Raw genomic sequence first — 15,931 nt, forward strand, 5'->3', positions numbered from 1 at the left:
TCTTGCCCTGTAACCACTGTGATCTTCCAAACAGTAAGATAAATGGGCATCCAGTGGAAATACAGTTAAATAAATAAAACCATGATGCACACACACACCACCCTAAACACTTAAGTATGCATGCATGCACACACAGTCACCCTTCCTCCTTACTACAGCCCTGACATTTTCCTCCTCTGTGTATTGGAGCAGAAACTGTTAATAGCACATAACTTGGACTTATGCTCAATGCATTTCACATATAATAGACATTAATTGTTGACCTCAGCAGACGTATTGCAGTAGTCTAAATTGGAAATCCTGATCAGAATCTATTCCTTAAGGTATCTGCCTAGTGAAATATTAATTGATGACTTTGCAGTGTGGTGTTAAGGTACCATTAATATGTCACTGAATAGATTGGGATGGCTATAACAAAAAGCAATTCTGAGAAGGGAGAATGTATCGATCCCATCAGTTGTTCTATGGCACAGGGTCATTTAAAGTTCCATGTTGTTGCAGTAATTGGAGGTAATTTAAAGGTACGGCTTAATTAAGTCTCCCAGCACAATGTACTCTTGGACTTTCATTACGAGCAAAGGGCACCAAGCCAGAATTGGTTTAAGGCAGTCCAAACATTCAGTCCAAAAAGGTCTGCTATAGAACACACCTAATAGTTAATGAATAGCTGATGTATTCAAAGGAAAGGCACCAAATTGCTTCTTTTCATAGAGTGCAGGTAACTGATATTGAGGCTTCATATCGTAGTCACAGTATTCAAGTGTAAGCTTCGTTTACCATATTGCTGCCAGATTGTTGCTTGCTCATGCTGACTTTAATGTAGTTGTCTCCACGGTAGCAACCTTGCCCTATGCGTTTCAAATGGCCACTATATTAACATAGCCTAAGTTACTGTCAGCATATCACCTCTTTCATTTGAAACACAGCAGCGACTGAAAGGATGTGGATTCCCCACTGACTTCTCCCACAGTTCAATGAAACAGGAAATCAATGCTTCACATTAACCCCTGATAAATCTGCAGAGCCCTGAGACTAGAAAGTCGTGCTCCTGGTAGCTATGTCCCACTGAGCCTTTTCTTTTTCTCTTCTCATTTTGAAGTACATAACCACTGATACTGTTGGTGTTACCCAGAGGATTACAACAATGTTTAGAGCAAACTGAACGGAGAAGTGGTGAACAGTGCCCCATATATCACTGTGAGGCTGATTGATTAAGGTTGCAGCATCAGTATAAAATGCAGGAACAAAAGATGCCTCAGAAGACTGCACCGCATATATGATTTATCTTATCATCAAAAAGCTATAGCTTACTTTGGAACAATGCAGCTTATTCAGATCTAGAACAGTGATTATGTAACCTTTGTTTATTGATACCTCCGGATGTCACGATTCTTGTGTTGTGTCACGTTTTTAGTTTTGTGTGTCTGGTGGTGGGTGTTTTGCTGTTCTCCTTGTCATGTTTTCCTCCCTGTGTATTGTCTGGTCTTTCTCCCTGTGTTTTCCTGTCTGTCGTTAGTTTCCCTGGTGTGTCTAATTTCCTGATTGTTTTCACCTGTCATCCCTTCTTTGTCTCCTGTGCTCATCAGCGTCAGTCCCGCCCCTGATTGTTCCCACCTGTGTCTTATTGTCATGTGTTTAAATTCCCCTGTCTCCCAGTGTTCCTTGTCAGTTCGTCTTGTCTTTTGCCTTGGTCAGGTCTATGCTCTTTTGTACTTTAGAAAAGTTTGTTCCTCACCACGTGAGCGATTATCATTTTGTTCCTGAGATTAGCTAGAAACCGTTTATTGAAGAAAATAAAGTATCTTACCAATACTTTACTTTACCTCTGTCTCCCGGGTCGTGCAATTGGGTCCTACCTCCTAAGTGTCTGAGTTCATAACACCGGATGCAGGCAAGGCTATACCGTCATTGCTTTTTGTTGTCAATTCGTCAAAATGGATGACCTGTCTTGCAAATGATGTCATCCCAAATTGGCTGTACAGACGATTGACTGTTTGAATACATTTTATCTTTACTCAAATTTCATGAATAGCACACACCTTCTGAGTGCTGTTTGGATGAAAACATCACCTGCTAGGCTGTCATTTGTGTTTACTTCGCACAACAACAAATTATGCTTAGAGCGATATCGAAGTTTCTTTTCAAACCTGCTGATGAATGGAATGTGAGTTTTACCTCACTCAATTTGTTATATGATTGTTCAGTTAATACAACATATTGTGACCATGGGGCATTTACAGTATGTCAGCGGCCTTCAAAGATTAATCAGCACAGATTTGCAAAAGGTAAATAGTTTGTTGTACCTTTTTGGCAATAAATATTTGGGATTTTATATTGTGTAGTTTGGTAATCATAATCACTGGTTTAAGCATCAATTAATGAAGCAATTTTGGCAGTTAATGAACCTACTGCATGTGTCCTCTTAAAAAAAGCTTTTGCCTCACATTTAATTTAGGCTTTTACTCCTTCAAATGATTTAAAGAATGTTATATTTGTTGAAACTCTTTTTTTCATCCTGACAGCACTCAATTCATTAAAAAAAACATCATTTTTTTCCTGAGCTCTTTAAATGCCACCAATCAGGATTCAGCATTTTGTAATAGCTCACTATGCATACGCAACAAACAGCCTCTAAAGCATATCGTTTTTCTAGGCCTTAAATATACTCTATCAATCATCATTATGATCATCAATCAAGCGGCTCAAGGGGGCATGTCCAGCATACTCGTTCATGTATGTACACGGTATGTTGAGTGGTTACTTTTTTATACCAGGGCTTGTTTAAAGATGCAATCAAATTTGATGCAGGGCACCCCGGTGGTTTTGCAGCCCTCTTAAGGACGGATTAAGAGATGTGAAACACAGGAAATGGCCTATTTAATACCAAGAGGTGAGGACAGAATACATCAGTAACCATGGCAACAGGAGCAGACGGGAAGACCAGGTACCTCGTCCGAAGCAGGGCAAATTGGACGTTCCTTGACACTTCTTCATGCTGCTCTCCAGAGACAGGGAGCAGGACAGAGGATGCTCACACTTCTTCCCAGCCCATCCCTCTTTACAGTCACACGTGCCGCAATTACACTGGCCATGACCTGCAAAAAGAGGTAGAGGAAGCAGAGAGGTAAAATAAACTGGGGTGAAGAAAGCACACTTGGCAAGGTGACAGATGGATAGGTTATGGAGCAGTAAGGAGATCAAGAGGGGAGTTAGTCTGTAAGAGAGGGTAAAAAAGGGGGGCAAGGGAGGTTGTTTAATAAACTAGGGGAAGGACACGCTTAATGGGATGAATTTAGTATCCTTAGAACAAAAAATATCACTGTATGGCCAGCTCTAATCGGCTGTATATGTTTAGTGAATTCATACATGGAGGAATGCACCAAATAACTGTTAACGTTGCATATGCTAAGATGCCGCAAGCATTTTCTAGCACATACATTTTTAGAAGGGATAGCGGGAGCATCCATCATATTTTGTTCATTAATTCTTTAGAGAAACAGTAAAAAGGTCAGTCCACTCCCCACCCTCCCTCATACACGTTATACAGAAAGTTCACTTTAATGGCACCAGAACAGAGTATTCAAAGCAGATGGAAAGCTGATGTTGGTAAGCAAGAAACTGCTGTCTTTTAAATGTGAAGATCAGTTTGATACAGAAATTAACATAAGTATGTACCAGAAGTCATACATTGTATGAACCACTATAAGACTTTAACATTTTGGGAAATATGCCAATTTTTACTTTCATGCTGAGCATCAGAAAGAGAGATGTAACTCCCACATACATACAGTAGCTAAATATATAAATATAGCAGGAGCCAGCATCAACTAATCTTAGCAAGAAGATTGAAAACAACAGGAAACTAATTGGGCTCCATAGAAGTTAACAAAATATGTCTTGAAAAACTCTTAAGCTTACCAACTCAGACATTTGTCATTCTTTTTATTTGTACAAGCCCCGAGTAAATGTGCTGTTTTATAAGGCATTATAAGCTGGACTCTGTTTTGCTGGGAACTTTGTTTTTTTTGGGGAGATTTTCTTACCTTTTGAAAGAGCTGTTCCTGCCCATTTGCTGTCTTTATGCTAAGCATGCTAACCAGCCGGGAATAGGGTTGTGGTAACAATCTGTGATGTATACATCTGGGCAAAACACGCTTATTTTTACTTTCTTGCTGAGAGTAAGATGAGAAGATCAGTCCCAATCTTCTTTTCTTACTATTGTCAAGAAAGCGAATAAGCCTATTTCTTTCACATATCCTGAACGAGTTCTCTTAACTATTTTTTAGAGAACATTCAGGATTTCTGTAAATGTCTTGCATACAGGAATGTGAATCCAGAAACAGCATGCTGACCTGTGCAGTAGTCGTCCGTGTATCGGTCGTAGGTTGCGAGACAGGTCCTCTCATCGCATTCACAGGTGTTTCCGTGAATATCTCCCCAGTCGCCAGAGGGATCTACATCGTGACAGTTACACTCCCCACACACACAGGTCCCTAGAAAAAAATCACACACACACACACACACACACACACACACACACACACACACACACACACACACACACACACACACACACACACACACACACACACACACACACACACACACACACACACACACACACATACAGTACATGTAATAATCACCATTGTAATACCTATCCCCTCGTGTGCCTTGGCAGCTCAGCTGTCATGTGCACTGGAAATAAACAAACAGAACAATAGCTAATCTAACTACCTGACATTATTTAACTTTCGGTAGTGCAGGCGTTCTCACTGAGATTTGGTACAGGGAGTGGGTATGGGGGGGCGGTTCTATTTTCTTACTTGAGGTTAAACACAACATAATGAATCCAAGTTTTCCTTCTGTCTTACTTTTTCATCCTTAATCTATGAATTTCTGTCTGTCTCTCTGTCTCTTTCTCATTTTTCGTTTTACATCTTGGCCCGGGCAGCAGCCTTTGGAAATCCCATTTTCTCTTATCAGCAGTGACAGAGCAGGGGAGACCTCGGGGGAGCCGGGCCAGCTGGCAGGCCTGCGGGCTGTGGCTGGCGCTTGTCTGGCACTTGGCCCTATAGGTTCGGTCTCCTCTCCACCTTCATAACCCTGGAGCCCTGGATTTATAGAGCCATGCACGTTAATGTCTGCCACAAATGTCACATCCTGGCTTTACACGAGCAGTAGAAAATAAATTCTATATCAACCTAAACATTACATATTTTGACGAGAAGAAACCTTGTTTCTCAACTAAGGCAATCTCTCTCACCACACAGAAGGGGAATTATTCCTCTGTTTGTGCCTCAATCAGTAGTATCATCTCGATTCAATTTGTTTTGATCAAGACATTTTATGTAGATGCATTAATTTAGCTTCCAGCGTTTTTGGCTGTTATCATTTTGACAGCACGCCAGTTAGTTCATTAATAGCTCAACTGCGGAGGCTAGTGACCCTAACAGACGGAGGGGTTTTTCATTTTGTAGAATTAAACAGAGTAACATATTAGGTGAGTAAGAAATAAAGTCCACAGTTCAAATGAATAGAGAAGGAAGATGTTTCACATTCTCATAAAAATACGTCTAGTGGGTGATGAAATCAACCCTCTTGTGTAATCACCTTCCATGATCCATCTACCATAATCACCAGGAATGATCTTCACAATGCGTTAAAGGAGGATTAATTCAGAAGAAAGTGGTAACATGCCATATGGGAATGGGAATTAATAATATTTCCCATTATAATCAGTAGTAGCTGTAGTAGTATAATCAGTGTGACTAGAGCAGATTGGAGAGATGAGGGTGACGTTGTGTTTTACCAAACGGGGACTGGAGCGAAACAGGATTTTATATTTTGAGTAAGGGTCACACAACTGACAAAGTCTGACATTTGTTGCCAGTGCAGTGGTAATGGTAGCATTTTGAGAAGTGCATCAGTCAGGTTTACCTTAAAAAAATGTAATAGAATGAAAAAAATGAGTGCCAGAAATGTGAAAAATATGATATACTTTATTTTCTTCCATACATTTTAAATACTGTTAGCCAGGATAAGGTTATCCACTTATTGCAGATACGTTGTAAACGGATACTCTTAGATATGAGACATGTTTATAGTTGCTGTCAGTCAAATATTTTAGATTTCATGAAACTGATTAACGTTTCTTCCTTTCTTTACACCAATGTAGCTGCTGCTCAATCTAGAGAGGACGAGAACTACATCCAAGCTGAAACCTGCATCTTTTCCCAAAGTACAACCATTTCTCAAAAAGGAATCAATTCATTTATCAATATCACATAATAAGCTTTTGAAAGAATTGTAAAACGCTGACAAGCTAATAGAGAAGCAGAGAAAGTGTGTTCATGGTAATTTGAACTGAGATGGACTTCGTTTTAATTGCAATCCTATATTTTCTTTCTTTCTGATAACCTTTGAAATTGTAACACCTTTGACTGCCCTTTTCTGTAGTTAAGAAGAGTACAATGGTCTACTACACCATTAACACAGTGGATGGTTGTCCATGCTGTGTCAGCTGTGCACTTAACCATAAACCATCAGGCTCTGTCCATGTAGGTAGGCTATCATTTAGCCCGACCACTTAGCCAGCCCTCAGCCAGTCCACTGAAATTAATTTTAAAGAGATTTACTGAAATCCCCCAGGATCACTCGAGTTACGTTAGTGAGGCTATTTCTCTGACTGTGTCCGCCAAGCTTTTTTGACTTTCAGTGACATTTACATGAGGATTTCTCATCCAATCTTTTCTCTGTGCAGTTTTATTTTCTGTATTTCTTCTTCTCCCCTGTTTCTCTTCCCTTTCTTCATTTTTAGTTCAAAAGGTGGATGTCAAAGTGTCTCTTTTTTATATGTCATAGTCAGATAGCAGAAGACAACTTGGGTTCTTTTGTCACACACGTGGGAAAAACTGTGACTGATCAAAGATTTCTTTGAATCTTTGTTCAGCATCAACTCCATTAATTTCTTCCCCAGTGTTGCACTACACCAGGATAGTGTCTCCTCCTACTAATGACCTGAGATAACAGACAGGAAATCACCTGATTCCTTTTAGGATGTTTGTTTCCTGTTTCGTGGCAACATAATTCAATTGCAATTGTCACTAGTGTGACATGGACTCAAATGGGTTTGATGGAATTAACCATTGGCAGAAATTCCTGGCAACCATTCCTCTATTGGTTTTTCTTTGTGAATCAATGATATTATTTATCCGAATAAAGGCTGTTGGAAAATAGCTGTTTTCCATAATTGTAAATTTTGTTGTTATACATTTTAGATGGTGGTTTAAAAAAATATTCAATAACAAATCTGAGAATAATTTAAGTACTGTACTGGTTTGAGGCGGGTAAACAGACCTCTGTTGCTGCAGGTTTTCCCATCTGGAGCCTTGCATCTCCGCTTGCTTTCCCATGGGCTGATGTCACACTGGAATTCACATTTGTCTCCATGCCAACCAGCCGCACAGTAACAGTTTCCACAGTAACACTGGCCATGGCCTGGAAGCAGATCAGAATGCACATGAAACAGCTGATGAGTTCACCTTTATCAGTAGATTAGCCGTCAGTTAAACACACATTTAAATATTCATTGTTTAGGATTTTAAGATGGCTGGATACTATTTCAAAGCCCTGTATTTTTACAAAATTATTATTATTCAAAATGAATATCACTCTTAATTATACAAATTAAGATTAACACCATTTTATTTGCCACCTTTTTAAGACTAGCTTTAGAAAAAGTTAAGCTTTCTGTTTTTCTGACCTAGGCCTGATACGCTAAGTCCATTATTTAGCTTTGAAAAGGAAATGTTTAATTAACATTGGGATCAGGCACTGGAACAACCTGCGGGGAACAGGGATGAGTTTAACAATGCATGTCAACTAGAGACAACACTTCACATTAACCTTCATGGACGCATGAGGGGAATGTATTTGCTTATGTCAAACAGAGTGACAAAGAAAGACAGTCCTTGAAAAACTACATGTGAAACTCAAGTGTGGCTGTACTTTTGGTGGATGAGTGGGGGGATGAGACAGCGGATACGGGCCATACCTCCACACACCTCTCCGGTATCCTCGTCCAGACACTCGCTGTCGTCACACTCACAGAAACGTCCAGTCACCAGACCCCTGTTGTCCTTATTGTTACACATGCAGCTCCCACAGTGGCAAGTACCTATTAAAGATGCACCAGCTTTAGACACAGTTTAAGCCCATTTGTTGGAAAACGTCCAATATGTGGGTGTGTTTAAATGTTGTGTGTGGTTGGGATGGGAGGATGTGTGTATGTTCTGATGCCCTGCACGACAATAACCCAGCTGGTTTACAGATGTGCTTTGGAGGCAACGTCTGGGCATCATGTGTCGACGGATGTAGACTGGTGTCACGGCTGTGGTTATGTATGTGTGTGCAGGGGCTTTCGGATGCTATGCTATATCATAAAAATACAAACTGGGACTGTGTGACTCAAATAAGCTCTGGCTTTGGAGGTTAAAAACTAATTGAATAATCAATACTTACACTCAGTACTGGTACTCAACATATCAGTCTTCCTTACGATGACCATTCAGGTATAAATGGGTTAATGTACTGGTGTTATCGAAAAAGAGATTGTTTAATCTGATATGTGTGAGAACAAAGAAATCACAAGAATCGGTCCTAAACCGAAACAAATATAGATTGTAAGTAATAACTTTATTAGCATTAATAATTCCTTTTAATTATTATGTTTGGTTTAATAATAAGCTCTTAAAAGGGAACGAATGGAAGTAAAAAATAAATAAAAGGAAACGAAAGAAATACATAAACAGATTTATGCAAAGGCTGTAAAAGTAAAGATTTTTGCCTAAAGCAAAGTAGTACAAATGTAATTTCAAGTTCTAGTTATGTGTGTATGTTGTGTCTATAGGTCTGCTGATATGCGAGCAGGTTTTTATTAATGCTTTGGTGTCATTTTCTTGCAATTCTGTATGTATGTGTGGTGTACATTCAAGGTGCAAGTCTGCCTGTGCGCCTGTGTGCACACACATCTGTCTGAGTGTTTGTGGTACCTTTGTTGGAACACACCACTCCCTCTGGGTTTTTGCAAAGCTCTTTGCTCTTCCTGCTGGGTAGGTTACACTCCTCCTGGAACTGGCAGGCATCTCCAAACCAGCCTTCATCACACTCACACATCCCACAGTCACAGTAGCCGCGGTCTGAAGGAAACAACACAGACCACATGCTGTTTACCAGTGCCTAAAAGCATGCCACTGCCCAGTGCTTCGAAATTGCTGTACAAACAGGAAACACACAAGTGTTATTAAATGTAAGTGTTGGCATTGCACTATGGAGAGTAAAAGGATTGGAATAAAAGGATTATGTTAAGTGTTTTATGGAATATGAAACATACATACATGTATATTTGAAAATCATATCTTTTCAACATTTCAGGAAGATGTACTCGCCTCCCCTTCAATCAAAGTAACAGCGTTGCCTTGTTCAGTGTCACAGGACCTACTCAGGCAGTTTGGCGTCACAGCATTTCTCATCATTCTGATGGCCGTAGTGAGCAATGTGAAAAACAGGGGTTATTATGAATGTTGCTCCTAATGCATTTAGCAGCAAGGGGCCTTGTATGTCACACTCAATCATTCTCCTGACTCGTTCATCATGTATCCGTGGTGTCCTTTTCAAGGGCTATCCATCAGTCATTAACAACAGGCAAGTCCCCTGTCTCTTCTCATTATTGATACGTCTCCGGGACACTTGCACGTTCAAGGAAAGACGAATATGGAAAGTGCACTTCAAAGAGAGCTGCACTACATACCATTTTGAGGAAAATAAATAGATTTTAGGAGATATCAAAATGATCATCCAAACTGATGAATCCCAATCATATTTAAACACATTAAGCATCCTAAAACACAGCATAACCAAGTTTTTTTCTAATATTTAGTAAATCTTGAATCAATGCCACCATAGCATTCTACTGTGGAGAACAGTGAATGTAAATTAAAACATTTATGCTTTGTGATTATTATTATATGTTTCAATACACACAGCACTATTGGTGCAATGGACAGGAAATAAAAAAGCTTTTCTTTTTGGATTTATTGCAGATGTCAACTGTCACACGATAGCTGTTAAACAGAGTAAGATTAAAGTCTCTCCAACTTAATCCATCAGAATATTACAAAGTTGCTGCCACCCACTAGCCCCCATTAATCTCCACTTGACAGTCACACTGACATACAAGACGGACCCTCTTTGTCTGCTATAGGCGAAAGTTTATGTGTGTGGGAAGGTGCCTGTCTGTCGCCAATATATCTTTCCTGGTGCTTCCTGAGCAGTAATTCTCTGTGGTTTAGGAGTGTCAGGGGACTTCCTACACACCAACAACAGATACACACGCCTAGCCAATCAGGGACTGGTCAGAGCCAAAATACATTCACTGGGGGTCGTAAAAGAGAGGGTGCATCAGTGTCAGCATCAGTGGCATTTATAACAGGTGCTACCATGATTAACTGCTAATGAGAAGAGGATGGTGACTCATTCAGCAAGCTAATTTCAGGTTTAGAATTCAACTTGTCCTTCTCTGATGATAAATTAGGTATAATATAAACAGGGTGGTAAACAAGGGACTAGTTTTGTATGGAACATACTTCAGAAATCTCGATTGATTACTGGAAATTCTATGTACCAAAACTAATTTCCTCTCCGTGAGCAGAAAACACTTCTTTTGCTACATTCCAGGCAATCTTGGGGCTATTCTGAGATTTCAGTCCAGTTTTGATTATAGGAAAGGCAATAATGCAAGACATACATTATATATTGCACATCTAAAACTCCTTGAGACTGTCTCTGCGCCCATTTATTACCAGCACTTGATTTTTCATCTCAAAAAGACATTTCCCCACTTACTTCGTTTAGGTCATGTTCTCCATACCATGATCCTCATCTCAATGAGTAATTATCCTCCCTTGCTTTCTTCTCCCTGTGGCTTTCGGAGCGTGAAACAGCAGCCTGTCAGCTCCTATTCTGTGGTAAAGATCTAGGAGACACTTGTCTCATGTAATAACTCATCCTCTATGAGCGCTGCCCTCGGAACAAGTAATACTACTAATACTTACAATTCACCTCGACATTCATTTGTAAACTTTGTTGGCTTTAATATACCTTTTTGATATTTCTAAATATATATTTTTCATTATGATAACAATGTATGTTCCTACAGCAAGAAGTATTTGGAAACTGTAATAGATCCCAATCAAAATGGCCTTTTACTAGTAGACTTGGATAGACTTAAGTGGCTCTTTCTCCTTGCAGCCCACACTGCTATCATTAGGTGACTCACCACACAGGCACACTGCCCAACAGGACCAGAATATCTAAGTGAAAGCACATCAAAATATGTACTAGCAAAAAAATACAGATATGAACAATTTAATGGGCTGTAATGGCTCGAGGATTGCATTTCACTGTGGGTAACTGTTTTTCTCTCTATTTAGGAAATCAACAGGAATGAGTAAAGCTTTTAGTCATTTTGAACAGACTGCCATTAGTGAGTTGTTCTCCCATGATTACTTTATATCATCTGTCTCTGTGTCCATATTGGAAGCAACATCTTACGCTTATGTAACACTGATTGAAAGTGCATCTGGAGGTGTTTGATTTGGAACAGCGTGGACAAACTGACTTGTTATGTGCCGCTGACATAAAACCCCCTTGGGTGGGATCTTCTTTGGCTCTGGCAGGGGGCTCAGAGGCTGGGGGGCTGAGCTAGGAAAAAAGTAGAAGCTCTGAAAACCTAGTGAGGTAGAGAGGCCAAAATGTGTTCTCACAAAACTTCAAAACCGCCATCAAGCAGGGTGGAAAAGGTTTTCGCACTCATGCCTCCCCGTTTCAACTGCTCCTTTGAGATAGGGCGAGTAGGACACGCATGTGATAAAGTCTGCCAGAATCTTAAAGTTACAGATTGTTCTGGATTGCAGACATACTTGGCTTTCTACCTCAATCCACATCAGTGACTGCAGGGATTTGGAAGTACCAAAGAGAACGCTTTTGACCCTGTGTTTGATCAAACATTTGTTAGTAATTACAGTAAGAAGTGTATCAACTCTGTCTCTGTCTTTGATAAAGAACAATTCAAATAAACAAGCAGTAATGTTCCAATGAAGATTATAACTCATAGATGATTGCTCACTAAGGGCTCTAGTCTTGATATAATGGTCTAATGCTACTCAATATTGTACCAGTGATTACTAACAAGTTGATTATACATTACAATGTTTTTTCACCGGGACAATGCTAGCCTGCAGCGCCCTGCGCCGCAATCTGTGTCTCTCACAATGGAAAAAGCCCATCAATCGCAGAGAAGCACACACAGAACAGACACAAAGAGAGAAGAAGTGAGGGAGAGAGACTTCACGTGGCTCATCAATGAGGGGGGAAAAGAGGGAAGGCTGTGAAAGAGCGAATGGAAACATTACCACTATGACTGTTGTCTATGAAAACAAGGGAGTTATTATGGAAATTACATAATATATAGATTAACCTCACAAGGGTGTTTTTCTCATGTACTGCACCTTAATAGAAAAAGGGACAGGGGATAGAACAGGGTGATTCAACACAGTCAAAAACAAACAGCAGAGTGAAATAACAGGACGGATTTGCACAGTTGGTGAACAGATGTTAGGTCACCATCCCGTTGCTCTGCTACAATATGGGATGCATCAGTGGGAGGAAAAACATGTGAGTGACAGCATCACTGTTTTTTGTAAATCATACAATAAATTCATTAACAAGTTCTCTAACACTAAAGCTTGAATGTTCCCTGTTGGTTTAACATTGCCTATAAATTGTCCATTATCAGTCCATTAGTATTCCAGAGATATTTTTCTTGCCACTGGCCATAGTATAAGATAATGTATGGGATCACACAATGGGCAAAAAATAAATATGTTTACTGTGGAGCATGCCTCTATTATTTTTATGAAAAATAGTCTAATGCATGTGAAAAAGGAACACATGTTCTTTTTTCCTCAGAATAAAATAAAAAGGAGAGCCTTGTTCATTCTTCTTTTCAGTAAGGCTTTATGCTAATAATGCATTGCGCAACAACAGCCCAAGGCAAATTGCTATACCCTTCTGTATACAAGCATAGTATATAAATGTAGTATTTCCAGTTCACTTGACTTATATGTCTTTTGAAGGAAACCAATACAACAAAAGCCCATAACAGCTCCCCACAAAAAGAAACAGCATGTTGTTTCAGACCAAAGGCATTCTTACTCTGTTGGCAGTAATATTCACTTTAAAGCCTTGTACTGCTTCAAAACAACACCACATTTAAACCATGCTTTTTAAAGATGTTGCCATCAGACCTTTATTTAAGAAAATAAATCATTCCCATCTTCCTCATCCAGCCTGACTTGTTGCTCTGACTAAATGGTTTGAATCAGTCCGACAAATGCCATCCAAGGTAAAACAACATCTCAATGCCAGGAAAGCTAATGTTTCTGGACAGGGAAACACACAGTTTATCCCTAAGGAGAAAAATCTATTGGATCTTATCACTGGGCAGTTTGGAGAGGTAGAGATAAGGTTGCCGCAGGGAGAGGAATTGGCTGCCGATCTCAGACACGGACCCTGCTGCATGGGCTATTGAGCAGCCAGAGGCAGGTGGGGATGTGTGTATTCTTCTCAATATGCTTTGACTAGATTTGCTGGGCCCTATATGCACATGGGAAAATTGTTTTATAAGTATGTGCCTCGTTGTGCATATTTCTATCTGGGTGTGAAAATCTATCCCTCTCGTGCTGCATCTAGATTCCATTTGCAGTCCGTGTAGCAGGGAGTGAAACCCCATTATCAGGCTGAAGCAGGGCCTTCTCGCTCCAGACTGCTGAAACATAATGAGCTCCCCAAAGCAGCCGACTTGTCTACCCAAATAAATCACTCTACCCTGCACGTTTACACACACACGCACACACACACACACACACACACACACACACACACACACACACACACACACACACACACACACACACACACACACACACACACACACACAGCTCCATTATACCTGTTATAGGTCCACACATATCTCAATTAAACCCTCATATCTANNNNCTCCGCCGCGTTATTTTTACATCTTACATCTATACACATCACAAAATTCTGTAAAACATTCAAACACTCTTACGTTCAGGGTACAAACTATCTTTTCCTTGCGAGTAAAAAACAATTCACAACCTGAGATGGGGTGAGGGCGTCGGGCTCGTGGGAGATACAATAATCTTAACAGGTAATTCCGAATGAGTTTTATAGGGTCGAACAAGCTAAAACTAATGGTGTCTGATAAAACAGCCCAGTAATACATCTGAGCTTTGTAAGAGTTATGATGTTCATATTCAGTTGTTAGGATTTGATTAAAGTGTATTGTCATTTTACAATCTATAGTTCATTGTTTCTGTTGAATTGTATTGTGTATCACTTTGATGTGTTTCTTTGGATTTTTTTTTACACATACTGTATACTTACACATATACACATACAGACAAAATGGACTTCATTTGTATTAACTGTGCGCTATCTGTAGCGCATAGGGAAAATGCAAAGTGAGAACTCAATTCTCCAAGGATGTGTCACTATAGCTATGCCCTTTACAATGCTGTCATTGTTATTGATAATGTGAAACTATTGATCAGGGCAGCAACATCACTGCCTCTAAAATGACCATAAAGTTAAGTCAACCCAAACTTGTTTCAACAAAACTGATCATTGTATTCTTCATGAAGGTCAGAAAAATGAGTCTAGTTCCCTTTTGAGCTTATCTATGAATACGTTTCCAATCATTTCCATAGAAATAGCCTCCGTTCTCATACAGTATGTGAGCCTGCAAAAACTATGCTCATCTTGGATAATGATTGTGTACAAAGTTGCTCTCGAGTGTGGATGCACTCTCAAGTGTTGTTACTCAGAACTTTTAAAATTGCACGCAACAGGCTAAGCCGTGCCTCGCAACAAAAGCTATGCGTTGGTAACATACTTGAACCAACCAGCTGTCTATTACCAATTAAACCCTTTGAAGTGCTGCTAAGGTGATGCAGGCTCTCAGGGACACAGTACTGCAGCCCTCTGATTTGGCAATAAAGGGTATAATAAAGGTAAATCTCTGAATCCACTCCAAGTCTGTAAAAAACATGTTTCTTCCTTCGATATTATAAAACAAAAGGAATGTTACAATCCAATACCAATCTAATAGGTTTTTGAATTTCACCCTCAAACCCTCTTTCCTTCCTAGCACCTGGCTGCACCAGACGCTGAACATCAGCTGGAGAGTCCATTTGTCAAGCTTCTCTGATGAAAGCCAACAGTAAGGAGTTCTGCTGCATCACTTACCGAAACAGTGATAACCGTACCCAAGTAGAAAATATGTGGAACCACGTGCCTGTACACTTACTTTTATCAGAATATATACCAATAAAATAATATATTTGACTCCATGCCATCACCAAACCATTGAGTTTTATGTTTTAAAGGTCACCTATTATGCAAAATCCACTTTTTCATGTCTTTTATACATCAACATGTGTCCCCTCTGTGTAAAGAGATTCTGAAAGTTTCAGGAAAAAAAATTCGCTCACTTTTTGTCCTGATCCATTTATATAAAAACTTGTCTGAAAATGAGCTGATCAGATTTTGGCCACTTTATGATGTCATAACCAAGTTTTTATATAAATGGATCAGGACAAAAAGTGAGCGAATTTTTTTTCCTGNCCTATTATACTGTTTTTCATCAATATATTATAGGTCTCAGATATATACAAAACATGTCTCTGAAGTGTTTGACTCCAAACACCAAACAGATAATTGTAGCATCCCATAATCCCCTCTGTTTCAGCCCTGTTTCAAAAGTGCTGATTCTCTGTCTGTTTCTTTA

At 39.7% G+C, this 15,931-nt stretch overlaps 2 protein-coding genes across 3 annotated transcripts in view; one reads left to right on the plus strand and one right to left on the minus strand.

Annotated features, from left to right (window-relative positions):
* Positions 1–15,931, plus strand: part of iqsec3b (IQ motif and Sec7 domain ArfGEF 3b) — a 118,082-nt gene that overhangs the window by 44,897 nt on the left and 57,254 nt on the right. The gene's annotated exons all lie outside the window — the stretch shown is intronic.
* itgbl1 (integrin, beta-like 1) overlaps positions 1–15,931 on the minus strand; it is a 35,795-nt gene that overhangs the window by 17,067 nt on the left and 2,797 nt on the right. The window contains exons 3-7 of the mRNA XM_010784837.1: positions 9,054–9,200; positions 8,057–8,179; positions 7,360–7,500; positions 4,353–4,493; positions 2,949–3,095 (exon numbers count right to left, since the gene is read on the minus strand). Of these exons, the coding sequence (XP_010783139.1) occupies positions 2,949–3,095; positions 4,353–4,493; positions 7,360–7,500; positions 8,057–8,179; positions 9,054–9,200 (699 nt within the window). The remainder of the gene's footprint in view (positions 1–2,948; positions 3,096–4,352; positions 4,494–7,359; positions 7,501–8,056; positions 8,180–9,053; positions 9,201–15,931) is intronic.

This window comes from Notothenia coriiceps, unplaced genomic scaffold (assembly GCF_000735185.1).
Source record: "Notothenia coriiceps isolate Sejong01 unplaced genomic scaffold, NC01 NC01_scaffold00026612, whole genome shotgun sequence".
Classification (NCBI taxonomy): domain Eukaryota; kingdom Metazoa; phylum Chordata; class Actinopteri; order Perciformes; family Nototheniidae; genus Notothenia; species Notothenia coriiceps.